Source organism: Acomys russatus, unplaced genomic scaffold (assembly GCF_903995435.1).
Source record: "Acomys russatus unplaced genomic scaffold, mAcoRus1.1, whole genome shotgun sequence".
In the NCBI taxonomy this organism is placed as follows: domain Eukaryota; kingdom Metazoa; phylum Chordata; class Mammalia; order Rodentia; family Muridae; genus Acomys; species Acomys russatus.
The window spans coordinates 21,299-49,042 of record NW_026131729.1 but is presented as its reverse complement, the minus strand read 5'-3'; the positions used below and the strand labels follow the sequence as shown (position 1 = coordinate 49,042).

At 46.5% G+C, this 27,744-nt stretch overlaps 1 protein-coding gene across 1 annotated transcript in view; it reads left to right on the top strand.

The window, feature by feature from the left end:
* LOC127186427 (dedicator of cytokinesis protein 5-like) overlaps positions 1-27,744 on the top strand; it is a gene marked incomplete at its 5' end in the record, with an annotated part of 60,130 nt that overhangs the window by 11,303 nt on the left and 21,083 nt on the right. The window contains 4 exons of the mRNA XM_051142805.1: positions 4,651-4,691; positions 10,874-10,929; positions 12,929-13,025; positions 26,279-26,427. Of these exons, the coding sequence (XP_050998762.1) occupies positions 4,651-4,691; positions 10,874-10,929; positions 12,929-13,025; positions 26,279-26,427 (343 nt within the window). The remainder of the gene's footprint in view (positions 1-4,650; positions 4,692-10,873; positions 10,930-12,928; positions 13,026-26,278; positions 26,428-27,744) is intronic.

Sequence of the window (27,744 nt, the reverse complement as noted above, 5' to 3'; positions counted from 1 at the left end):
CCATTGCAACCACTGGCCACTGTTCTCACTTTAGTTACCAATTATTAGTTTTACCTGCTGGCCAGCCCTATGTCAGTGGAATTATACACGTCTATTGTGTGGGTTCTTTCACTCACTATTATGGTTTTTAGAGTCATTTATAAGGTTGTACATAAGTAATTTTTCTGTGTTGTTTAATAATACTCATTGTACAAACAAGCCATGATTCGTTCACTCAAATGTCACTGTGCCTTCTGAGTCCCACCTTTAGCTTAAAAGAATTAAGACATCAGCAAACATTCCTGTGAAGCATTTTTGTATTGTGTTTCCATTTATCTTGAGTAAATACCTAGGCATGGAAATATTGCTAAGTCATAGGTTATGTGTAACTTTATAGAAATTACCAGCATGGTGAGAGAGTTGCTATAGTTGGGGTTTATTTTTTGTGATGAAACTCCATGACCAAAAGCAACTCAGGGAGGGAAGGGTTTATTTTATCTTCTATTTCCATGTCACAGTCTGTTATAGAAGAAAATCAAGGCAGGAACCTGGAGGCAGGGACTGCTACAGAGGCCATGGGGGAATACTATTTACTGGCTTGCTCCTCATGGCTTGCCCAGCCTGTTTTCTTACACAGCTCAGGACCACTGCCCAGGGATGACACCCCAAGGTGAACTGGACCCTCCCTTATGAAAATATCACATGGGCTTGCCCACAGGCCGATCTTACAGAGGTGTTTTCTTAAATAAGATTCTTTCTTCCCATGTCTATATTTGTGTCAAATTGACATAAACCAACCAGCACAAGGGTCCAATAACTCCTAGCCCTTATTAAATGTGTGCACAGCCAGTCTCTTTGACCATAGTCATTCTAGAGGGTAGATGGTGGTATCCAATTATATCTTTTTAAATGAAAGATGTAATTATGCAAAAGTCACTATATTTAGTGTGTAATTCAATGAGTTTTGAGAAGTGTATATCATCATGAAATACAACTAGAATTGATATGTATTTCTACTGCTGTGATGAATACCATGGCCAAGGAAACTGATTTGGGAAAAAAAAAAAAAAAAAAAAAAAGCCATTGAATTGGCAACTTGCTTACAGTTTCAGTGAGATCCATGACCATCATCGTAGGGAGCATGGCAGCAGGCAATAATGGCATTGTAGCAGTGGCTGAGGGCTACTTCTTATCCACAACTTGGGGAGAGAGGGGGGGGGCAGACGGGCAGACAGACATAGAGATACACAGAGACATACACAGAAACAGAGAGATTGACTGGGCCCGGTGAGGGCTTTTGAAACCCAGTGACACACCTCCTCCTACAAGGCCACACCTCCTAATCCTTCCCAAACAGTTACACCAACTGCAAAAAGAAACTTACAAACCCATGAGCCATGAGGGGTGGACTCCGTTCAGACCACCGCACCATCTCATGAGCCCCCTCACATTCCCTCATTTCCCTTTCTAGTCAGCCACACCATAACAACACGCGTGTTCTCTATTGTAATTTTGCTTTTGCCTGGTTTGCCAGCATTCATCAATGTTTTTCTCAAGTGTAAATTGTACCAGTCACAAAGACATGGAACTTTAAATGGTTTAAACTGTGTGTTTGTGTGTGTGTGTGTGTCTGTCTGTCTTTATGTGTGCTTGCTTGCCTGCCTGCGAGTGAGTACAGGCATGTGTGTGGAGGTAAGAGGCTAAGATGCAGGGGTCTCTGTCTTCTTCTCTTCCATCCTGTGGGTTCAAGAGGTTGAACCACAGTCCTCAGACTTGTTGACAGACACCTTACCCTGAGTACTGCGCCATCTCGGGCCCTGGTTATTTTTTTGCCAGTCCATAATGACAAACAGCAGTTCCTTCTAACCCCTCCTCATCTCTGAGGAGTTTCAGTCCTTTCTGAAATCTTTCTAGTATTTTATCCAGCTAAGAATAGGCAATTCCACGTCCCATTTTATTTACTAATCTCTATGGAAAATTACAACTTAGTCCCCCTATATGCCTTGCCAAGTCTATGTGTACTTGATTTTCACTAATATTGATAACCTAAGATAGGTTCATTGTATTTGTTTATTTCTGATTCATGTTGTTTGGATTGCTATGCCTGTGTGGATCCAGTGGTGAGAGGCTGTATCCTGGTCACATTTCTTTTCCCTTTTATCTTGATCCTCTCTGGGCTGACCTTCGTTCCAGACTCCTGGTATTTGACAGAAGGGTTTCCCCTTCCATTAACATGGTCAGCTATTAAATGAAAATTATCATTTATGATTCTACTTGGTCCTTGAGCTGCCATGCCAGTCTGGCTCCTCTGGTCACCTGCCCCCCAGTGCACATGTCCAGTGTTCCATGCCATGCCAGCAGGACTCAGTTGTTGAGGGAGGGAAGCCCAAGGGTCAGGGTCGGGTGCCTATTTTTACTATCATTCCCATACCGTAGAATAACAGTATGTGCCATTTACATAAGCCCAGGAGCCAAGCACCCTTCCTTCCTCCCTTCTTGCCCATTGCTAGTGAAGCCATAAGCAACCGAAACTGCTCCTAAATATACTCTCAGTTGTCTTGTCGTTTCCCGTTTTCAGGGCGCCCACCAGTCTCCCCCGTTCCTAATACTTGCCACATCCCGTGGTCCGTTCTTGTATAGCAGCCAGGTGTGCTTTTTTTTTTTTTTTTTTTTTTAAGTGCAAGCACACGACGGCGTTTACATACTCTTCCCCCCTCCTGTGCTCACCGTTCTCCTTAGGCTAAAGCTGGGATTCCACACAGTACTTGGCACTTTTACCCTGGGGTGACACTTTTGCTGATGCATTCGCGTCACCAGGGAGCCTTTGAGAAGCTCTATGTCTGGCCTTGATTAAATGAGAATATTTGGGGAGATGGCACCAGGCATCAATCAGTCTTTTATATGTTTCCCTGGCAAGTCGAATGGGTGTCCAGAGTGGAGACCCACACTCCTCTCTCACCCTCATGGTGTCTCTTCTCCCTGACTCCGCCTCTCACTTTCTACTCTTTCTGTCTTTGGACAGAATCCTTGCCTGATAGTCTTTTCACTGGATTTGCTCCTGTCTGGAAGTCCTTTCCTGGTCATTTTCCTGCCTGCTGCAGAGAAAAATGAGTGTAGACCAGAATAGTCATTTTGTGCTTTCCCTAGTAGTTACACACACTGTGATTCTAGGCGTGAGCTAGAGGGCTGTATGGAAATCTTCTCATCCCCCACCACCTCCCCCCAAGATGACAGGTTTAGGCAACATAATTTTGTGATGAGTGGCTGTGTAAAACACCATTTACGGGCGTGCAGATGCGTTCCTCTGGGTAAGTGGGTCACACTGTCTGTCTTGTGACTTCTTAGTTTTTTTTGAAAAGTGAAAACTGCCTCACCTGCTCTTTCATAGTGTGACCTCCAGCTCCGCTCTTGATCCGCAGTGACTTCGAAGCCAACTCTTCACCCAAAACTGTTTTTTGTATTTTAGCAGAACCAAGACCAGGGAGGGCCGGAGACCCTTGGGTAACAGGAGGAATGTTCCGTGTACCTCAGCTTAACCCGATTGATTGCCTGCACAAGAGCTTCCTAAAGTGAGACCAGTGTTTCTGCTGACAGACCCTTTTCACAACCTTGTGCCTTGGTGCAGACTACACCCCCTCTGCGACACACAACAAATTCTTCATATTTTTTTAGTTTCACTGCCATGTGAAAATTTGTGAAAGCGTTACTCAGTCTGTACCCAAAGAAACAAACATAATTTTACACTTGTAACATGTGAAAATACGGAGTATGGGACTATTTTCTGACTGATTTCTTAAATAACAAATATGGAACAGCTCTAGAGGTCTGTTGGCAGCTGCCTGCAAGTCTTACTGCCCTTTGCATCTCCTTACTCTGTGCTGACATGACTCTTTGCAGTAGGGTTCCCTGAGGCAAGATGACGACTGAGCAGCCCACTGATGCCTTAGGGGATGGGCATGGCCCTAAGAAAAACCCGACTGTTCAGTCGTTTCCAATATAAAGAACTTGTCTGCAGACACCTTCAGTTGTGTACGCCATGATAAATGGGAAAAAGTCTGTGTATAAATACTTTAATGGAATTTTACAAAAGGATCAAAGCTCCGTGTGGTGTGTGCTGTTATTCTTGACATCTCAGCGCTTGGGAGGCTTAGGCCAGGTCCTCCGCAAGAGCAACAGGTGCTCCTGGCTGCTGAGTCATCTCTCAGCCCTCTTCTCTGTGCAGATTTTAAGTCTGTGGGGGAGAGACTATGGCTATAAACTAGATCTTTACTGTGTAAGAAACAGAATGGGTCACAGTCTAAGGCAGTGGTTCTCAACCTTCCTGATGCTGAGACCCTTAATACATATGTTCCTCATGTTGTGATGACCCCCAACCATAGTTATTTCCGTTGCCACTTCATAACCGTAATTGTGTGCTACTGTTATAAATCATAATGAAAAAAAGTTCATGTGTTTTCCGGGGGTCTTAGAGGACCCCAGTGAAAAGGTCCCCGAGGGGGCGCAACCCACAGGTTGAGAACCGCTGCTCTAAAGCCCTCATTGGTGCTGATCGCTCAGTTTCCATCCCAGCTTTGCAGATAGGGCATAAGAATGTGTGTTGCGGGTGTCTTTTGGTTCCTCCCAGAAAACATAAAATGCTTTGTGTTTCTTCCCTCCCCCTCCCCCCAACAGGCTGGTACAGAGGATACGCCCTGCAGAACAGATCTAAAAAGGTATGGCGCATGGTTCTGTTTCTGACTTCCTTGGACTGTCCACTAGTTGTGTGCTGTGCTGTGGGATCCCTTTACCTAGATTGCTTTCTTTTTGATGGCTCTTCCTTTGATCTGAAAACAAATGCTTTGGCCTCAGTGCTCAAGAGGGAGAATGTGAGTTCCATGCGCATGCTTCGCAGCAGCTGACTCAAGAGAAGGCCTCAGACTTCCTGCTGTCTACCCTTGAAGCTGACTGAGGCAGCAGGACAGTAACAGTGCCCTAAGGACCTGTGTCAGGGAGGAAGGGCCGGGACCCATTTCTCCCTATGTCCTTAACTTCCAGTCTGTACACTGCCACAGCTGAAGGGTCCTGTCACCTGACTCATCCCATTAAATGTGAGGCCCACAGAGTAACATGGAGTCATTGTAGCAGATTATAACCAACACGCAACAGAAAACAAGACTGAGAAACAGAGATGCTTGTGGCACATTTACCTTGGGTATTTATGTAGTTCATGCTTTTTATTGATTGTGTGTGTGTGTGTGTGTGTGTGTGTAGTACTGGACTGTAAATGTGTTTCTTATTACTCATCATGAGCAGAGTTGGAGAAAACACTGGCCTGGACCGTTTCCTTTCCCAGTGTCAGGGCAGCTCATCATCAAACTAAGGAAAGTCTAGTAGTCATGTTAACACACTCTGGCTTTGTTAGACCCATCAGCGCTTTTCCTTTGATGTTGCTCGCTGAGGCAGTTGTAATGCGCCAACACTCTGCTTTTGCGAGAACAAAGTTGACACAGCTTTATTATTTCACAGTTAGCTCGCGTGCAATAGCAGAGAGTGAGAAAACACTTGAGTTATCAGGGCAGCAAGGTTAGAGATGCTCACAGCTTTTGCTCTTTGACTGCATCACGGCCCAGAGGTAAGCCCTTGCCAGTTGGCCAGTGAAACCCAGATCTCAAGAGAACACGGAGCTATCAAACGCTTGTCTACCAGGTGGAAGTCACAGAAACGAAGGCAAGTGTGGCTGAAGTTGTTGACCTTCAGTCTTAGTGTCGGGCACACTTGTGTACACATACACACACATGCGCACACACACTTCATTCCCTTGACGATTTCATAATCTAACAAAACAAAGGACATTCGCTGTCCCTGCAGGTGCCAAATCCCCCTGGTGTGAGTCTGCCTTGTTCCTGTGGTACCCTGGTGCCTGAGCTTTTCTGCCCACAGTCAGAGGCCTGTGCCACATGCCATTTCCAGCTGAGTTGTTTTCACTGCTTATCTTGCTGACTTCAGCGTCCCAGTGTTCCAGGAGAGATTTGTGTGGCAGCCAGATGTGTGGCGTGACGAGAGGATGGTAGGAAGAGATGGAAGGCCTCGGGAAGCTGGTGCCTGGCACGCCCACTCTGCTGCGTGAGGGTTTAGCCCTGTTAGGAGGTAATTTTTACTTACTGTTGTGGATGTTTTTGTTTTGTTTTGTTTTTTCTCAGAAAAGAGTAAGAGTAAGACCTGAGTTCAATCCTGGGATCTCACAGTGGGATGAGAGAACAGCTCCTGAAAGTTGTCCTCCGACCTCCAACATAATCCCACACCCCTCCCCTCCCCCAACAAATTAACTACATTTTGCTCTGAATTTGTGACAGATAAAGAGTACCCAGGTGAACCAGGTGGTGGAGCGCACACCTTTTATCCCAGCACTTGGGAGGCAGAGGTAGAAGCAGGGGGATCTCTGTGAGTTCGAGGTCAGCCAGGTCTACAAAGGGAGTCAGGATAGCCAAGGCTACACAGAGAAAACCCTGTCTCAAACATCTCCCTGCTCCCCCCAAAACAAACAAACAAACAAACAAAAAACTCAACAAAAAAACCCAACTCAGGTCACATAAATTTCCAGCCCTTTCCTTTTTAAATTTAATTACTTTACAGCCAGATCCCAGCCCCCTCCTCCATCTCATGCCTTTTCCTTTTTAAATTTTATACATACATACATACATACATATATAGTGGTAGCCTGTTTCCAAATTATTTGAATGGCAGACACTACCTGGCATAGAAGATGCCCTGAGTTTGATCGCACCACCTCTCCTACAGTGACAGTGACAATGCTAGCAACAACCAAACCCAGTAGTTCCTGTTAAAACAAGGTCCAAGACCTTTAACCGACATAAGACTTTGTTCCAGCCTGAAAGACCTTGGTTTCTAAGGCATTCGATGCTTTCCTAACATGTCTGTATCCACCTAGCTAGTGGTGCCTCTTGTCTCAACTCGATACTGAATGGTCCAGTTAACGTCTTCTGCCCTATGTGTGTGTTTGTAATATTGTTGGGTTTCTGTTTGTTTGTTTTGTTCTTAATTAAAATGCTGTTTAAAACCTGTAAGCTTAAAAACTTCACCTTTTGGAGAAAAGTATTTCACTAAGAACCCCTCTGTTCCTTGATAAAGAAAAACATGAGACCCCAAAGTGCTTTGGATGCAGCACTTTGGACACAGATTCAAGCAGATCTCTGTGTGTTCTAGGCCAGCCTGGGCAGCCTACAGAGCTAATTCCAGGACAACCAAGGCTATACAGATATACCCTGCCTCAAAAAACAAAAACAAAAAACGACATGATCAGAGTTTGCCACAATGATTGTGTATTGGGGTGTGTGTGTGTGTGTGTGTGTGTGTGTGTGTGTGTGTGTGTGTGTGTGTGTGTTATTTAAACTAAATTATCTTTCTGTGTGGAGATCTAAGAACTAAAGATGGAATTAAAGGCACCAGTCTTGGATTTTGCTGAGTTTGTGACATCCCTTCATTAAGAGATGCAGCCAGATAGAAATGTTGTCCAGCGGTGATCCCTCCTTTTCCTGTCTTAAGGGAAGAGCCATTTGAAAGGCTAATGTTTCCGTGGAAATCATTGGTGTCAATTTGTAAGCCAACCTTGCCATTTAGAGTGGTGATAAAAGGCAGCTAGTGGCTTTACAAATTGAAGAAGACTAAAGCCTCAAAAGAAATTGATCGTTAATCCTGGTAGGATTGTGGGTATGTGGACAGGATAACATAGAGGATGTCATTAGCTGAAATAAAACGGAATCTTTTTTTTGTTGTTGTTGTTGTTCTAGTGAGTAGGTTTGCATTGAGAAAGAAAGGCAGAACTGAGAGCTAGGCTGCACACCAGAGACACATGACCCAGGTTCGCTCTGGCCTTACCAGAGACTAAATGATTGTAAGTGGCCAAGTGCCACCATGACACAGTGATGCTTCAGACACAGAGCAGTGAAATGAGAAAATGGACTCTGGCTATCAGCGCCTTTATGCTTGCACACCTGTGCAGGCTATCTGCCGCAGTTGGTATCCGGCTCAGAGTCATCCTTTGCTTATATTTCTGAGTGCCTCTGTCCTGGCTGATTCCCAGGGATTAGCACGGACCAGCTACCAGACTGTGAATTCCGCAGGGTTTTGGTTTGTTTTGTTTTATCTTTTTGATTTGCAAAATGTTCTGCCAGCATTTTTTCTTTGGGTTAGCAGTGTTAGCATTGGGGAATTTGTTTGTAAGAGATGAAGAATAACCAGGTTACTTAATTCTCAGTCCTTTCCTTTCCTTTTTTCCGCCCTCAAGAAAAGGTTCACTGTGTAGCCTCTGGCTGTCTTGGACTTGATTTGTAGACCAGACTGGCCTTGAACTCACAGTGATCCGGCTGCCTCTGCCTCCACAGTGCTGGGATTAAAGGTGTGTGCCACCATGCCCAGCTCCTTTCTTTTTTTAGTAGGTTAAAAAGTGAACCAAAAACTTTCCTGGACAAATCATATGAAATATCGAGAACAGCAGGGTCTGGCAGTGCACACTTGTCACCCAGCTACTTAAGAGACTGACACAAGTTCAGTTAAAACTCCCACATTGAAACACATGCTGTCTTGGAGCGACATGCCAGCCTTAGCAATGTTATAGCTTATTTTGAACTTGTAACTTCTACTATAATGTGTATTTAAAAGTGTTTTAGTACACTTGTTTCTGTTCTGGATGTGTGCCCGTGCACATGCATGCTAATATGTCATAGCATGTATGTGGAGATCAGAGGACGACTTGCAGGAGTCAATTCTCTCCTTCTATCCCGTGGGTCCTGGGGTTCAAATCCAGGTTGTTATGCCTGCAGCAAATATCTTTCCGCACTGAGCCATCTTGTTGGCCCATAACTACTATTTAAGCTGATCACTCCTATCTGACCCTCTCTCTCGTCTCCTGAGCTCTTCACTCTTTTATTGTGCTAAAAATATAGACAACATAAAATTTACCATTGTATCCATGATGTGGCATGCGTAGGTGTGAAAGCCAGAGGTCAGCCTCCCGTATGTGGTTCCTTAGGTGTCATCCACCATGATATTTTTTTTTTGGAGACAAGTTCTCTCACTGTCCTGGCTGCTGGGTTCTGTCAGTCCCCGCCTCCCTAGCTCTGAAATGACAAGCGTGACCATCCTGCCCGCCTTTATGTGAGGGCTGGGGATTGAACTCAGGCCACATGCTTGCATGGTAGACACTTTACCACGGACCTATCTCTCCAACTGCAATCTTTTAAAGCCAGTGCTTATGCTTCTCCAATTATTACACTTTGTATTTGCCCGAGGGTAGCAACTCCCGTGAATAGAGGCAAGTGTTATGTGTCAGTGAAAAAAAATTTTTAAATTAGAAATATGACTGTTTCCAGATATTCAATAGGAGCAAGAGGTTGAGATACTCTCAATTAAGTATATTAAAGCCGAGAATAAAAACAGAAGTATTACACATGACAGTTCTCTAATTGGCCAGGAAATTAAGTGGGCAATGTGATGGACGTGTATTCAGTCATGGTAAAAAGAACATATGAAAACAATACATGCAAATTCCTTAAAATAGTGTCTGGTTCATGAAGGTAATTACTAATTACTGTCGCTCTCTCCACATCAGCATCATAGCTCTTCCTCTTTCTGATATCAACAGTGACCCTGGTGTCTTCAGGGTTCCATTGAATTTGTATTTTTTTTTTATGGTTGTTTAATCAATCTCCCCCACTCACTGTGTATCCTGTGCAGTGAAGAAACTCAAGGTCACCTTGTCGGTGTGTATGTTGTTGGTCTCATCAATAGACAGACCTGACAGCACCTTCTCACTGATGCATCACTCCGTCTAGTTGAAGAGATGAGGCCTTTCGCTTCTGTCATCACCTATGCTGACATCAGCTTCATCCTTAATGTTCTGCCATTTCCTGTTTCATTGACAAAGGAAGAAAAAAAAAAAAGAGAGAGAGAAAGAGTGTTACATAGAAAATACAGTACATGAAACTGGCCCCAAGAGCAGCCACTGGTCAGAAGTTCACTAGTTTCTCGTCCTCTTTAAGGATTGCAGGGTGCATGCACATTTTGAAACTATAGTCCTGTGGACTGTAGGCAACCCCAGGCGTGTAATGTCCACAGAGATCATGCCAGCCCTTCCATGAGCAAGGCTAGGAGTTATTGAGCCAAGACGCCATCTGGCTCATCTACTGTGCATGGACACTCCTCTGAAACGAGGCTCAGTGCTTCTTTCTCTTGAGAATATTGCACAATGAGGCACGGACTTTTGTCATTCAATCGAATGCATGTGGATGGCTCCTTTCCTACTGAGAAACCTCTTCTGCAGCCTTACAGTTCCTGCCCAGTGTTTTTGTGCCCTTCCCTTGGGACTTTTTTTCTCCCTGATATAGAAATGCCTCTTGGGGTTATAAAACAGAGGAGGGTGATCAATCAGAGACTATGAAGTGACGAAAATGATCAGGTAACTAATAGTGATTTGCAGTTGGTCTTCAGTGAAAGTGCCGACGGGAATTCCTGTAGGAGGCTAATAAAATGGTAATGGCTCCATCTCACTCATGAGTGGCCCTTTAATGGGTGGCACTGTGGCACGTTGATGCTGTACAGGGCGTAGCTTCCCACTAGTGTACGCCTTGCTGTTGGTGGATCTCTGAGCTGACGGGACATCTTGGCTCCTTATTTTCAAAACGTCCCGTGCATCCTGCGCCCCAAACCTTAATTTCTACTCTCTCAGCATTTCCCTTCTGACTTTGTTGAAATGCATTTGGTCATCGTAAGTGATGCCCTGCGAACTCAACTGGGACTATCCTTTTGTCGGGGTGTTCAGACCCCTCCTGGAAGTCTTTGTGCTCTTGGCGTTGAGGTTGTTTTTAGTGGGCGTGTAACAAGAGTTTTCTTTCTGTAGGGCATTTTCCCTGAAACGTACATCCATCTGAAGGAGGCAACTGTTGAAGATGGAGGGTAAGTTCCTGTCCAGAAAAGACCACTAAAAAGTGATGAAGACCAGAGATGGTAATGAGAGAATGCCCTCTGCCCGTTGAAGTCTTTCTGTTCTCACTGCTTTCTCTTGCCTCCTACGAGTCCTCCTCCTGCCTTCTCTCTCTGTGCTTGTTCCTCCTTGACACCCTTCCCCAGAATAGTAAAGACAGCTATCATGAGCTCTGAGGCCTTTCCACGTCCTGTCGGACTTACTAATGGCTCAGTGGGCGTGTGAATGTGAGTCCCTGTGAGTTGAGCATCTGAGGAGGCAGGGCATCAGTCTGCCCTGACGATCGAATACATCCTGTAGTTGCAAGTACACCTTGGGGTTTTTCACAGCCTCCTGGAGGCAAACAGTGATGATGGACTTGACGTGAGACTCCAGGGAGGCAGTGTGTGGGAACGTGCCATGTAGTTAAAATCCATTCAGTTCTGAGCATTCGTTTCTTGTTCCTGCCGTTTGTTCTGCAAAGGACTGACTCTGTGGTGGCTAAGGAAAGCAGGACTCTCGAAATAGGAAGAGAGAATTAAGAAGTAAAACTGGAATCTGTGGCTGGTGCCAGGGAGGCTGTCACAGAATCCCGGAACCTCTTTAGCTTGATGAACGTTACTGAGAAGTTCCCAAGATCAGCACACACACTTTAAGACAAGAGGTAGAGAGATATGCTCAAGCTGTCATAAGTGGTCCACAGCAGAACCAGGATTAGGAACTATTCTCCTCCACCTCCTAGAGGAATCCTTTCCCCTGCGGACCATTCCTGGACAGCCTCCAAGTGTCACGTGTGAAGACAAACTAGGAGCCCTGTTTTAACTGGATCTGCCAGATGAAAGGTGGGGTGCCCAGTTCACTGTTCCAAGTCAGCAAATACAGATGTTCCTGGCCTTGTGAAATGATTACATCATTAGAAACCCATCGGAGTTAAAACACAAACACACACACACACACACACACACACACACACACGCCAGTGTCACAGGAAAGCCTGTCCTTTTATACAATTAATATATGCCAATTAAAAAGAACAACAAGAAATGCATTTAGTTCACCTAACTGATAAGGTGTAGCTTAGCCCAAGCCACCTCCAATGTACTCAGAACATTTATATCAGCTGACAGTTGTGCAGAATCATCTAATCCAGGGCCTTTGGGAGGGTTGAGTAGCGCACACCTCGTGCAGTGTGTTCAGCACTGTGCCAGAAGTGAAAAGTCAAGACCTGTGAGAGTGTATATGTCTCAGCCGTCTTCAAGTTGCAAATTCAGACTCCCCTAAGTTGGGGATCCCACCTACAGTTTTCCACTGTTAGCATGTGACATGCTTCGTGAGTCGTATTTGACCTAATATAGTGCCCGAAATTCACACGTAGCCACATCTTACGCCCACATTTTCACCTAGTGGTTGCTCCTACTGCTCTTCCTTATGAGTTTGCACGTCCTCACTGGCTTTCTCCTAATGGTGACTGTAGGAGCATATGTGAGTAAACAGAGCTAAGCCGATTGTGAGTGACAATGTTGGCTTGTCTTCACTTTTCGTGCTGGGAGGCAGCAGCAGGTGAGGAGAAAGCCCAGATCTATCTAGAAGATAGCATGGATGGGTTCCTGCCAGTGGACTGTCCGGTGAGGTCACATGCCGTGTATCTCTCTAGAAACTGAAACTGCTGCCCGCTGGAACCAGCTAATAACCCAGCTTGGTCATTGGCATTTTCTGAGAGAACCAATATGGGGAAGTAGAGGCTGGTCTTAGCCTGTGCCATGTAAAAACTTAATTTAGTTTATAGACATTGCTGTTCTCAGTTCCTTGCTTTTTTGCCCATGTTTCCCGTGTTCAAGTTCTCCAAACTTTACCCCCCCCTCCCAGAGGCAGATTGGCTTATTTCATACCACGGTAGCCATGTTCCTGCCTTTGATTGCCAAGTGTGTGGCAGTCAGAAGAGGCAGCTGCCACCGTGTGCAGTAAAGTGTGCGTCCCTTTGGTTCCCTGTAGGCAGCATGAGACTGTGATTCCTGGGGAGTTGCCGCTGGTTCAGGAGCTCACGAACACACTACGAGAATGGGCCGTCATCTGGCGCAAGCTCTACGTGGTAAGCTTTCCCCGGGGTACCCCTGGTGGTGGGTGTCATTTCTGGACCCTCACTCAGTCTGACTGTTGGGCTGCAGAGCTGTCCCCTGCGTCGAGTGGGGTGAGCCGTCCCTGGAGATGGAAGCCAGCGGATTCTCATTTCCCCAGAGCTGAGCCAATGATAGTATGGCTACAGAGGGAAGTGAGGGTGATCTTTCAGTCTTACTGATTGTGAAAGCAATAGTGAGTTATAACTGCAAACATTTGCCCAGGCCTTTGCGTGGGTGCCTCTAACTATGAATCCTCATCACATTACTATAAAAAAAAGATGCAGTTATGACTATTAATATTCCAGCGGGAACCTGAGGCACTTGCTGTTAGCATCTCCATAAAGACATAGTACTCAGCCTTCCAAGGTGGGTATTCTCAACCAGTGGATGTTGCAGACTCAGAACCATGTATAGTGTTAAGCGGAGGGCAGGCTCATCTCAGTAGTCCCTGATCCGATGCTAGTTTGACTTCAGAACGCTAATACAAAATGCCGGTTCAAAGGAAAATCACACAGGCACAGAACGTCCTCTGCATGACAGCCATGAGTTGCATATGCATTTACAAGCTGGGAGTTTAGCCAGGCGTGGTGGCTCAAGCCTTTAAATCCCAGCTCTCTAGAGGCAGAGGCAGGCGGATCTTCATGAGTTCAAGGGCAGCCTGGTCCGCAAAGCAGGACAGCCATGGCTACACAGAAACAACAACAACAACAACAAAAGTGAGCCAGCTGAGAGTTTGTGGATTAAATGTAATCTCTCCCTTCTGAAGTTGACGTTAGAGTTGAGTCCATTATGAGACATTATGAGGATGGTGATTCGGACTACGAGGTGGCTCACCATTAAAAGCACTTGCATCCACACCCGGCAACCTGCGTTGGGTCCTCTGGGCCCACATGATGGAGGGGCAGAACCAACTTCCATATGTTGTCCTCTGACTTCCACACATACACTGTGGCACGCAGGCCCTGCTCAGAGTGAATACATAAATAGAATTAGGGGGAAAAAAATCTTAAAAGAGTGGAAATTTAACCTACTTGCAGTGTTTATAGGAGAAGATGTGTGTCCGGGTGTGTGGCTGGGAGGCCATAAGAACATTAATATGGAGGCTCATGGTACAATGTCAGTTGCTTCATAGGAAGAGGGAGAGAGACCTGAAGATACGTGTGCAAATGGTGTGCCTCACCATGTGCTGTTCTCTACCAAGAAAGCTACTGCCACATTAGCTCCTCAGCTTTGCTCTAAAACTGAGGCAGGAGGCATCTTTTCTTTAAATATGCCTGCCCTGTAAGGCTCGGACCCGAGCCTGGGGCTCCCAGCATTTAGCATCATCAGACTAGAAGTCCTATTTTGCAAGTGTGCAAGACACACAAAGCTCATCGCCAGCATGGCAGGCTCTTCCTCCGGTCTAGGAAGCTCTTTCCTTAACACCGGAAGCCGCAGACCGTTTTCTAATGTCGCCTGGCTGGAGACCTTGTTGGTGAGCACCAGTGGGTCTGGCTTAGGTAGGGGACTTCCAGACTTCCGTGGGTGACCAGGATGTGATAGCAGTGAGCAGAGTATATTCTCTGATTAGACGTGTGAACCTTTGAGTTCATGAGGCTGTAGGCTGCACCGCTGAACCCAGCAGCCCTTCTCTTTTCTGTATGTGGCCAGTCTTGTTAAGATACAGCAATACCCCCCCCCGGTTCCTGTTCATCTCTTGTGCTGACGTAGTAACCAACTTCATTCCTACCACCAGCCCTAAGAGTTCAGGCAGAATTTCATTCCATACCTGGCTGCGTCTTCCAGGGTGAATCACAGCCTTAGCCATCACCAAACCCTTTGTTGGGCAAGTGCAAGGTAGTTCTCTGCGCCCCGCCCCCTTCCACCCTTCAAAGCCTCATGTGTGTCCTTTGTTTTTCATAGCATGTCTTCTAAACAAACTAAGCCTGAGTGTTTTCCTTCCCGTGCGCCGGAACACTTAACTGCCGAGCGGATGGTCTGGCCCCTGGGAACTCTCTGCCCGGACTGAAGGTCTTTTGATCTCTTCAGACTTAGTTGATGAGAGAGAGAGAGAGCACTGACTCTGAGCCCCTAAATCATGCGCTCTGGGAGGGAAAGGATACAGCTGTCATTGCCTGTGGCCTCCATTGATCAACTTGTCCTTGTTTTGAAAGCACTCTGGTTCTGGTTCATTGATTGCTGAGTGGTGGACGCGGCAGGGTTGATGGCTGAGAAATGGCGCGGGCACGGGTTTGTTCCGTAGTGTTCTCTCTGGAAGCTTTTGAGTGGTGAGATGGGTTAGGTTAGTACAGGCTGAGGAGTCTGCATTGTGTGTGTTCTGGTGTTGTAATGAAAAACCCCGGGGGAGGACCACTTATGAAGAAAAGTAGCTTTTTGCTATACTTCTGCAGGCTCAACTCCAGTGTCTACCGTGTGGTAGACCGTGCCACAGAGCTTATGTGAGAGGACAGCATGTACCGTGTGGTGGACCGTGCCACCGAGCTTATGTGAGAGGACAGTGTGTACTGTGTGGTGGACCGTGTCACAGAGCTGATGTGACAGGAGCACTTACACAGTAGGACAAGAGAACAGAGCATGGGGAGGCACCTCACTTGTTTGTATGAGAACCCTGTCATGATAACTAATGAGGGAGATGCTTCCTGTGGCCTCTCGCTAAGCTCCACTCCTCAGGATCCCACCACCTCTTAACATCGCCCCGCTGGAGGCCAGCCAGCCTGCACACAAGCCGAACTGAGTCATAGGCAATCTGTAGGCATTCCTGGTCTAAAATTCAAGCACCCAAAAATGTTTTTTAAAAATCCAAAACCTCTGTGAGTTCGAGGCCAGCCTGGTCTACAAAATGAGTCCAGGATGGCCAAGGCTACACAGAGAAACCCTGTCTCGAAAAACAAAACAAAACAAAACAAAACAAAAAAAATCCAAAACCTTTTGAGTACATGCGTGATAACACATGTGGAAAGGTCTCCCGTGCCCCTGATCTTTTGTGTGAAGCTTCCTGTCTGTATAAAAAGTCACCTGGAGGCTGTGTTAAATTCTCTTGAGGCGGTTGTAGAAAGCAGAGATGGAGCATAACAGACTTCATATCTAGACTTAAGAGCCATTTCTAATCTCATTAGGTCTATGTAAATAGTTCTTTAAAAATTGAAAAAAAAACAAAAACCTTTCCAGATTCAGGGGTACATATCCTAGACTTGGAAGGGGTTTTTGTCACTGTTGTTTGTGTCATGCGTACATACAGTATGAATAAGAAGACCTTTCTGTTTGTGACAGTTGACCTTATTGCTCATTGTCTTCACTATGGCCTCTCTCTATCCACAAGTTATCAAGACAGGTTTCCTAGGGAAGAGAACTAAGAAATGGGGCTGGGAGAATAGCTCAGTGGTGCGGGGCTTACCTTGTGCACATGAGGCCCTGGCTTCCATACCCAGACAGACAGACAGACAGTCTCCCCCACCCCTCTCTGTCTCTGTCTGTCTGTCTGTCTGTCTGACTGACTGTCTCTTTCTCTGTCTCTCTGTGTGTGTGTGTCTCTGTCTGTTGTCTGTCTCTCTGTCTCTCTCTCTCTCTCTCTCACACACACACACACACACACACACACACACACCACACCACACCACACACACCACACAGGGTAGGGGAGACAGACAGGCATACCGGCAGGCAGTCTTGCACACACAGTGGGAGGGGCAGTGGGAGGGGAGCGGGAGGGGAAGAGGTGGAGAGAGACAGAGACAGACAGACAGGTAAGAATGAGGAAGTAGGGCCTGTGTATTTGTGCTGTCAGTGTCCCACCCCAGTAGTTACAGGGAGATGAACTGATAAGCGGTCCCGAGCATTTTCTTTGTGAGCCTTCTCCCCCGGTTTAGTAGCAGAATTAAAATTTAAGTACAAAGCTTAGTGAATTAATTGATTAAAAAAAAAATCCCTCTCAGAGGACAGCACATTTTTTTTTTCGTCTCAGAAGTCTGACAATATAACTTTTCAACACCTGATAGCTGCTACTGATTGGCTGTGAAAGGCATTGGCGGTGGGAGGTGCACAGTCATTGTCTGGGCTGAGGGCTGACTGTGCTCCTCCTGCCTGCTTATCCACCAAGGAGCAGTCCACATACAAGTTTTGTTATTAATCACCACAGCCCCCAAGCCCCTTTCCCAAGGCATTGACAGGTCACCTCAGGCAGCATTTCCGATTTTCTTTCTCGTGTTAAAGTAGCATACCTCAACTGTTGTGTTTCACTGGGACGTATGAAAAGGGCGTAGAAAACCCTCTAATCTCTGGTTTCCAAATCTCTCCTGCTTGTACGTTTTTAGCATTTTGCTTTTGGATTCTGCACATGTGTTCCTCTGTTCTCTGCAAACATAAGTGTGGGCTCTGCCGGCATACATGAACACATTACTACATAAATACACTCCCACTCCCACCTCTGTCCTCCCATAGATTAGCTTTTCAGTTTGTGGTTCTAGGGATTGAACGTAGGGCTCCGTGCTTGCTAGGCAGGGACACTGCCCCAGGTTACATCACAGGAATTCTTTCCACAAGTTTTACATCAGGCATCCTGTGTGACTTTTTCTTTTTAAACCTCCAGGATGCCGTAGTAACTGTATACCGCTAAATGTGCTCCTGGGTTCTGTTCTTTTTTTGACTAATTTCATTGGAAATTTATACTGTTGAGCCAGTGTTTTCTAGACGGGGTAAGTGCAGCTCACTAACCAGGTTAAATCCAGCCACGAGGTCACTGGATTATTCCAGAAAAAGGTGTTTATCCCCTGTACGATTTTAGCAATCGTATAGAGCGATAGTATCAGAAATATGTCACAATAGGGGAGGAAGACTGTCCACATTGAGGAGAGGGGACAGACCCCACGCCCCCCACGTACTGAGTAGAGAGGGGAAAGCTTGCCTGTCCCCCACTGTTCCTCTGTTCTCCTGCATGCCTTGTCCCAACTAGCTCTGAGATCTTAAGCAAGTCATTCAGAGTCCCCCTAGACTTCTGGAGGATTTCTGACCCCTTGTAGAAGTGGCACAGGCTCTCAGTCCCTCTCTGAGTTGCCCTCGCTTCACAAAGCTGTCGAAAGCACGAAACGGGACTGTGGTTGTAATATCCTCCCTGTGTGCAGATAGTCGGTCAAGGACTCCAGGGTGGAAACCTGTCCCAGCTGGAAGCAAAGCAGTCAGTGTCCACAATCGATGCCCTCCCACTGGGCAACCTTGACTTGGCGTTTCCCTCTCACCCAGCCCGGAATACGGGAGCTGCTTTCTGGGTGCCACACTTATCCAAGGCCGCTGCCTGTCTCTCCTGTAATCATCTCGGGCTCGGTGGCCTTGAGCACTTGGGAGCAGGCTCGATTTCCACTAGTGTAGATAGCAAGGCCTTCTTGGTTGAAGTTCAAGTCTAGGAGGCACAGATATGTCCAGAATGCAGAGCGCACAGTCATGGCAGTTCCTGGTGAGCTTGCCTGGTGAGCTGCTCCTGGTGTGGAGCCAATCACTTGGTGTTTTCAGGGCTGGGGAGGAAAGGAGGGAAACTGTTTTGATCAGTGAGATCACCTGGTGATGCGCCAAGGCAGTGGACACCAGGGCTGGACAGACCAAGCAGTTCTTAGAGGACTTCCTCACTCACTGAGTATATACTTTTATAGTCAGAGGAAACCACCAAGCCAAAATAGGCGCTGAACACTATAACAACACAACACAGAAACGAGCATGGATTTGGGAGGCTGGCAGCGGCTCGTGCGGCCTAAGCAAAGTCCTTGACACCCCGGATTCTCCTCTCCTCTCCTAAAATTGAAATTATATATTATGTGTGTGTTGAATATTCACTGAGAGTTCAGCTCTGACAGCAGCTTATCCATAGGTTCAAGAATCTTGAGTTTGGAAGGGCATCTCCGTCACCCTGTAGCACTTGCCCAGAGAAACTGAAGTCTATCTGTCTGCCCAGCTGTGGCTTTCACTTCAGCTTCCAACTTGGGACTGGAGGGACCGATGATGCCATGGCTGGCTCCCTTTCAGCGGTGTCATTCCTTAAATCTCTCCAAGCAGTGGAGTTACACTTCTGTCTATTCTCCTCTGCTGCCTCAGGAGATACAAGTTCCTCAGCAGAGAGACAGGCCTTCTCCTCTGCTGCCTCAGGAGATATGTGTTCCCCAACTGTGAGACAGGGCCCTGGGATCTCTGGCCTCCGCTTTTCTAGTTGTACCTCTTCTCATTTCTTCCTTCCTTTCTTCTTCTTTTTTTTTTTTTTAAAGATGTATTTATTTATTATGTATACAGTATTCTGCCTGCATGTACGCCTGCAGGCCAGAAGAGGGCACCAGATCTCATTGTAGATGGTTGTGAGCCTTCATGTGGTTGCTGGGAATTGAACTCAGGACCTTTGGAAGAGCAGCCAGTGCTCTTAACCTGTGAGCCATCATCTCTCCAGCCCTTCTTCTCATTTCTATACAAGTCGTGTGCCCGCTCTCCAGCACCTCTCCCACCCCGCCCCCTCTGTGTGATTAGGCATGCCGCATTGACTTAGACATGCCGCATTGACTTAGACATGCCGCATTGACTTAGACATGGCTGCATCCATATTCGACCTCACTTACTAATTAGCTATACTGAGTTCGTTCTGCACTGCAGAGACGGCCCAGCTCCAAATCCTCGTGCCTCAGCCTCCTGTGTGCTGGAATTAAAGGGGTGTGCCTCCGTCTTTGGCTAGACACACGTTTTCTTTGTAAAGGTTTGCTTTTTGTTTTTGAAGGTGTGTGCACATGTGTGTGTGTGAACGGGGAAGCCTGTGGATCCACCCAGAGCTGTAGTCACTGGTGGTTGGGGGACAGAATTAGGATCTTCTGCAAGAGCGAGGTATGCTGAGCCATCTGTGCAGCAACATCCCCAGTAATAGGGATGACAGTTTCTCAATTGAAAATCACCAAGCCTGTGTGTATTGTGGTAATCGTGGGGCAAATGTTTTTTAAAATACAGGACTATTTGGGAGCCTGAGGGGCTTGATTAGCATCATAAGCAGCCCACTCACCATCTTTTTAACTGGGGTGCAGCCCAGGGCCTTTCCCCTCTTCCTACTGGAAAAGGAGTCCAGTGAAGGTTTTTTTGTTTTTTTTTTTTTTTTTTTTTGGCGGGGAGCTTTTTATTTGCTTTGTTTGTGTTTTAATTTGAGGCACTCTGTTCTTTCTGTAAGTTTTGGAGCTGGCATCTATTCCTGCTTCCTGAAGAGAAATAAGGAAGGGAAGAGCCTGGTGACAAGGCTGGTTAATACACACCGTGGAATTAGGGAGTTTAATTGTTAACATGTATTCCTAAGGAGGATTGATCTCCCTTCATTTAAAAGTTGTCTCCAGCCTCCAGCCGGGCCTGGTGACGAACACCTGTAATCCCAACACTCAGGAGAGGCAGAGGCTCTTTAAGGCCAGCCTGGTCCACAAAGCCAGTCCAGGAAGGACAGCCAGGCTACACAGAGACACCCTGAAAAACCAAAACCCCAAACCAACCAAAAAAAAAAAGTTGCCTCCCAAAGAAAACCTTGTACCTGCTATAGTTCTGAGGAGCTATGGGGATAAGAGAGGTGGGAGTCAGGGGATGTACAGGACACACTGAGTCACCCTGTCTTCCTGCCCTCACACTCATGGTTGTACCATCCGGGTAGGTGAAGGCTCGCCTCTGAGCCCTCAGTCATTGGTGACCGCTGCAGCACGCCAAACCACAGTTTAGCTGGTCTCCTGCCGAGACCAGTTTTCATCCTCTTAAACGCTCTCTCTTCATATGGCTTTGCCAAGAAACAGGATGTGGCCTGGAAATGCCAGACTGTTTTTCTTTAAAAATCAAACCTCTGCCAGGCAGACAAACCTTTTTCTGGGGTGGGAAGAGGAAGTAGGGTGCCGCCTCATCAGTTATCAGTCAGTCTGCACCCAGAAGTTAACAGCTACATGGCAAGAGACTGCTTGAGATCATGGCAAAGCTCCGTCCTCTGGGGGCATTTGTACAGTTCCTACTAAGTGTGTGTGCAGAACAAGGCAAAGGAGTGAGGCAGGCGGAAGCAGCCAATCAGGAAGCTGTGTGGTAGGATTAATTGAGTTGAACAGCGCTGTCATAGACTGGAAGATGTCTTTGGGGAGGGATCTTTGCCCAAAGTCACATAGCAAGTTGATGATAGAATTAGAAATAGAAGCCAAGTCCCCATATGTTCTCTTAGGAACTTTTCCTTCTAAATCATAAAACCCCATAAAATAGGAGGAGGAGGAGGTAGTAGTGGTTGTGTGTGTGTGTGTGTGTGTGTGTGTGTGTGTGTGTGTGTGTGTGTGTGTGTGTGTGTGTGTGTGTGTCCTGACACCCAATCAATCAATGTCATGGTCTGAAGAGCCTCCAATTTTCCATAACAGTCCCTGGGTGACATCTGCATTCCTGTCACCAAGGGAGACAAAGCTGTCTTTTTTTGTGACTTAATTTCTAATCTCCAGGAATTCTAACAAAGAAGGAAAAAAAGGAAAACATCTGGACTACAGGTACACCAAGTGAGATACAGGGGTATCTGTACATGTCTGGTAGAAAACAGTCTCTGAGGTGTGTTCTGTGGGGGTGACTGTTACTCACTCAAATTCAAACCAGACTTTTCTTTTTTAAGTTTAGGCCATTAGATTTGTTCTCGAGTTCCTACTTTACCCCAGGATTGTGCTGATTTTTGCAGAGGTCAAGGAAATTATTTAATGATGTGACACGGCTGACCAGGCAGAAAAGGCTAGCCTGGTCTCAAGCAGAGACAGTGAAGGAGAGGCTCCGCAGAGGGCAGGCTTGGGCTGAGTCGGATGTGGGAACCAGAGGCCAGGAAGGAGGGCCTGTTAGACCATTTTCTGCTGCCAGCACAAAACACCTGAGCTCAGGCACTGTATAAAGAGAACAGGCTTGTTTTGCTCCCAGCGTTGGACGCTGAACGTTCAGGATCAGGCACCCGTATCTGCTCCTCCCTGTTACCCCTGTGGTATCACAGGAGATTGCTTCACAGCAGGGTTGTGTGCAAGGAGGAGCCCTCCTTACAGAGGCAGGAGGGATTCCAAGCCCAGGACCACACCCTTTCCTAACAGCTCCATCAGGAGAGGACATACCGTCCTCAGCCTTTTTCGCCAGAGAGCCGCCCTCTGCAGTGGTCAGCCGTTACTAGACTCATAACTGGTCAAAAAACCTGAGAGCTCAGCCTAAATGACACATCTATAGTATAGGAGGGATTAATATCTACACTCTCATCTATACTATATCGCCCCACCCCCAGCCCCTATTCCTCTTGGCACCAAGGCTCAGGGACCATCCTCCTGTTAAAAGGGCCAGAGAGAGTCTAAGAAGAATGGGGAGAAGTGCTGTGAAAAGGCCGTCTTCTGGATGTGACATGGCCATTGCCCTCATGAGCTCACTGCAGCTGTGGTACCTGGCCAAAACCTATACAAGACCAAGCCGGCAACGCCGGCGAGTATTCTAGCAAGCTGGTCAACTGGACTCAGTGGGTTACAAAGCAGCCAAAATCACGGAAATTGGAAGGGGACTGGGGAAAGGATACGCTTAAGGTGTACACGTGTATAAAATTACCAAAGAATAAAAAGATTTTAAGAAAAGAACTGGCTTAGTCCAGGGGGCTAACTTAAATGCACACACTCGTGTGCATACACAGGTGTGTGCACACCAGCGCACACCATGTTTAATTACTTCCTACTGAGCCACTCATAAAGTCTATAGGCATCACGGCTCTGCAGACCACGCCTCCAGGACAGGACCCCCCCCCCCCTTGGGGAAGACAAGCCATATCCAAACCAGGGCAGAGGCGAGATGCAGAAGAGCGTGACCTACTCAGTCAGTTTGGGAGTACTGGATTTTCTGCCCCCACATGCCCACCCCTGAAATGCATGAGGTGTCAGGAGAGGGGAGGGGCATGTAGGATGCAGAGGGTCCAGCTCAGAGCAGTCTCAGCAGAGCCCATTTCCCTTGACGTAAGTGGGGGCGGACTCTGCATCCTTTGCCTGTTCCCGCGTTGACTATTGGGAATGAATTTGACACAGGGAGAGAGAGAATAATGCCTGTCTTCATCCCTCTTTGGGGGAAGGACTTGGCAAAACAAGGCTGATATGGACAGGCAGTAATTAAATTGCTATGGATAATGTCTGATATAATTGAAACCAAGAAACTTGTGAACATGTGCCCCCAAACAAAGCACCACCTCATGCGGAGGACCCTGAGCCCTTTCCTTCTCAGAGGATGGAAATTAATACCTTAATTACAGCTAGAAGATGCTAACAACCACAGTAGTCACAGAAAAGAAAGTAAATACCCTTTTCTTTTTAACAGTTCTGAAAGGCAAAACTGTAGGCTTAATTTTTTTCCTTCCTTCATTCTCTCTCTCTCTCTCTCTCTCTCTCTCTCTCTCTCTCTCTCTCTCTCTCTTGTCTCTCTCTCTGTCTCTGTCTTTCTCCAGTTTGTAAGACAATGGAATGAGAACATGCTATGCAGCCTTGAACTGAAAAGGCAGGGTTACCTATGCTGATTAAGACAAGATCACATATATATCTCTTAAATATAATCTCCCTGTACTTTCCTGAGGCCTGCGTGGCTCCGGAGGTTGCACAAATATGTTCATACCTTCCTGGTCTTGAACAGCAGTCGCCTTTTGAACTGTGAAGGCCCGCAGTGTGAATCAAGCCCCGTGGGATCACAGATAATTGAGTGCCTCCTCCCCCTTTGTGTCCCCATGAACTTTGAACTTGTAGTAGAATTCTTAGCTAGATAGAGTTACTAATCTTAATCCTTGCCTCCCACTGTCACACCTGTAGGCCCAAGCCTCTTCCCTACAGATCCATGCTTTGTTCCGAATACCTTGGATGCTTTCGGTTCTGTTGTGGTTGATATTTTTTTGGTCTGGGAATCTGTTCCTGGATTTGTTAGAGAACACCTAACAGGAGAGAAGCAGTGGCAGCCGCTGAATTTGCTCCGTCTCCACCCACCCTGTGTTTTCCTCCACCTCTTCTCACTTCTCTCTCTGTATGTTTCTGTGGTTTGCCTTCTCCATGTAATGGCCGCCCCGTTCTCTATTGTTTATGTAGCATTTCTTCTCTCTGTCATGGACCAGCCAACCATTCAGGTAGAACCAAGGTTGTAATGGCTTAGACATTTATTGAACTCTTGTAATAATTGACACACATCTGGTGTGTTGTCGATTAACTTCAGAACTACTCAGTCCTATAACAGTGTCGTGACATTTACCTACAAAGAAGGAAACACTAGCATCATGGTTCATAAGGAGTAAGTGGTACTGTACACAGTTTTATTTGATACATTTCAAATACAGCATACTTTTCCCAACACGTTCCACCATGTGTTTAGCATCATATTGTACCTTTTTTTTTTTTTTTTTTTTTTTTTTTTGAGACAAGGTCACGTTGTGTAGTCAAGGGTGGCCTTGAACTCACAGAGATGCTCTTTCCTCCACCTCCCATGTGCTTGGGATTAAAGCTGTGCACCTCTATTCCAGCTTGTTTAATTTTTTCATTTAGTTACTTTTCTTTCACAATCTGATATAATTCTCGTGTATAGAGACATAATGATAAAAGCATTGGGGCTGTAGTTCAGGGGTAAGTTAAGCACTTTTCTAGGTTCTGAGTTCAATCCCAATGCTGCCAGGAAAAAATAGGCAAGGTACACAATAAATGCATGCATGTGTGTGACCGTTTGTTACTTTCCTTCCCCTCTCGAATGCTGGCTTCTCCGGGACAGGAACTTTATTTCTGGTTCATTCTCATTGGCTGATGATTTTTTAGAGCATGTGGTGATCCAGTACATAATGATCCATTTGGATAGAACCGAGAGAGTGATGGTTCTGACATCTCGTGTTTGGCTCTCAAGATTATTGATATACAAACGATTATTTGGTTGTAATTTGCTTTAGCTCAGTTTGCCGAGTTCTGAGTAAAAGCCCAGAATAATAGTTAGTGTCCATTTGCTTGGGGAAATAGAGATTTTTTTGAAAATAAATTTTAAGGCTATATTTTCTAGTATTCCAAAGTTCTGAAATTAGTTATTTCTTCATTTGTAATTCTTCCTTCGGTGTCTTTTGCAGGCACGGACAGAATAGAAATGATTCCTGTCCAGGGAGAGAGGCCATAGTCTTCCAGGGTTCTGTGCACTGGTGTGGCTTATAAATTCTAATCAAAGGAAGGCAGGCTAACAGGATAAGTCTCCTCAGTTGAGACTGCAGTCAGAATTAGGCAGCTGATAGGTCTGGGGAGAAGCTCGGTGGATAAAGTGCCTGCTCTGCAAACAGGCCACCTGGTTTTGGATCCCAAACACTCACGTAACAGCTGGACATGATGGCAAACATCAGTAATTCCAGAGCTGGGCAGGTGGGGACCAGCAGATCTCTGGGACTTGTTGGCTAGCCAGTCTGTCTAAATCCAGGCTCAGTGAGAGACTCTTTCAAAAACTAAGGTGAAGGGTGAATGAGGGAGATTCCTGGGGTTGACTGCAGGACTCCACACACATGTGCATGCACACCCCGACATGAACATGTAGACACAAAAGAGGTTTAGAAGGAGAAGAGCAGTGTGGCTGTGCATGGAGGAAGCCGTGACAGGCTCTGGAAGCCTTGAAGGAATGACCGACTTCCACTGTGCATGAAGGAAGCACAGATTCTGAGGGATAGACTGGCATAAAATACAGGTGGGAATGTGAGCCAGGCAAGCCACAGCAGGACTTACAGTGGGCCCTCTTCTACCTGGTTGGAATGCCTAAAGGGTTTTAAATAGAGGTGAGGAGCCTGCTGGTAGTGGCAGAGGTGTGTGGTGGTGGAGGCAGACAGATCTCTGTGAGTTGGGGTCCAGCCCCAGAGTGAGTTCCAGGAAAGCCAAGGGCCTGACAGAGAAACCCCATCTCAAAAGCCAAACAAACAAACAAACAAACAAAGGGATATGGTCAGACTTTTAGGGCATATTCATGATTTGATGGGTTTATCATGATTTAGGAATGAGATGACAACTGTTTACTCACTTTTAGAGTTGCATTTTGGGACAACCTAGGAGTTGTAGCTTGGAATAACTTATTAACATAAAAAGATGCCTCCAAGTGTGCAGCTTTACTATGTGACCCAGTGAGCAAGGGATACCCTGTACATGGTCTGCTCGAAGATGCTCTCTCCATCACATCTGTGTTTCTTTCTGTACCTCTCCCCCCCCCCCCCCACCCCTTTCCATTTTAGAACAACAAGGTCACACTATTCCGCCAGCTGCAGCAAATGACATACAGTCTGATCGAGTGGCGCTCCCAGATCCTGTCCGGGACACTCCCCAAGGACGAACTAGCAGAGCTGAAGAAGAAAGTCACGGCCAAAATCGATCACGGGAACAGGTAATCTAGGACAGTCTCACACCGAAGGTGTGGGAAACGCCTGGCACCTTCACACGCGAGATGCTGTTCACAGCAACTTAAGGAAAATCCTTTAAGCAGTTTCAGACTGAGGGTTGAAGAGGCAGATCATGTGGTGAAGTGCTTACCTAGGTTGCACAAAGCCCAGTGTGAACTGGCGTGGTGGTGCTGTAATCCCAGGACGCTGAAGATGGAGGCAGGAGGATTGGAAGTTCAGGATGCATGACTGCACGGCAAGTTCAAGGCCAGCCTGGTTGTCTATATGAGACCCTGTCTGAAAATGAAAACAGAAAACACGTTTACAGGGCACGTATGTGCAGAACTTAAGATGATTAATGATGTTAGATGGCATACCCATCACTCGGGTGGTCACCATTTCTTTGTGTTGGGGACGTTCAGAAATCCTCTTTACTGGGGATTCTGACTTACAAAGCTACTTTTTGCCAACCATAATTATGCTCCTGTGCAGCAGGAAATTAGAAATTATTCTTTCTATCCAATTACACAACTATACCAATTAACCAACTCTTTCTCTAGACTTCACTAGACTTTTGTGGGGGTTGGGGTGGGGTGGGGTGGAACGTTTCTTGCGTGTGGCAAAATACTAGATAGAAGAAGCAACTGAAGGCAGGAAAGATTTAGTTTGGCCAGCGGTTTCAGAGTGGAGTTTGTCATGATTGGGGAAGGCGTGACAGAGCAGCTCCTGTTGGTGGCACCAGTGGCAGGAATCTGTGACAGAGCTCCTCCACCCAGCGAGTAGAATCAGAGGCCCACCCCTAATAGCCCAAGTTCATCAGCTAAGAACTACATCCAAAAGCTATTGCAAGCTCTCAGAACAGTGCCACCATCTGACAAGTGTTCAGCCACACGCGCAAGTGCACGCACATGAGTGGGGGACATTTTTCTTTAATTCACACCTTGACATCCACAGTGTCCCTGCAGCCCCCTGGTCTCACAGCAAACGTTAGACCTTAGAGTTGTCAAATAACAATGCTACTTACTGTCTCCGTGTCTTAGAAAACCCTTGATTTCATTGAAAAAAATTCACAGTCCACCCCCCCTTGGGTCAGGTGCTTTCTTGGCCCTCTGATCTCACTGACTGACAGAAGAACAGAGAAAATAGGTAATCTGTCCTAGCTTCTCCATTGTCAGAGAAGCCAGGAGTAATCAGTCATGGAGGGATGGCCCCTTCTGATGCCAGAGCCTATGTTTTGAATCCAAGGATGGATATTAAATTGATTGCTCTCAGGCACTATTTGTTTTTTCTCTCCATCCTCTCCTAACCGGGACTCGGACCAT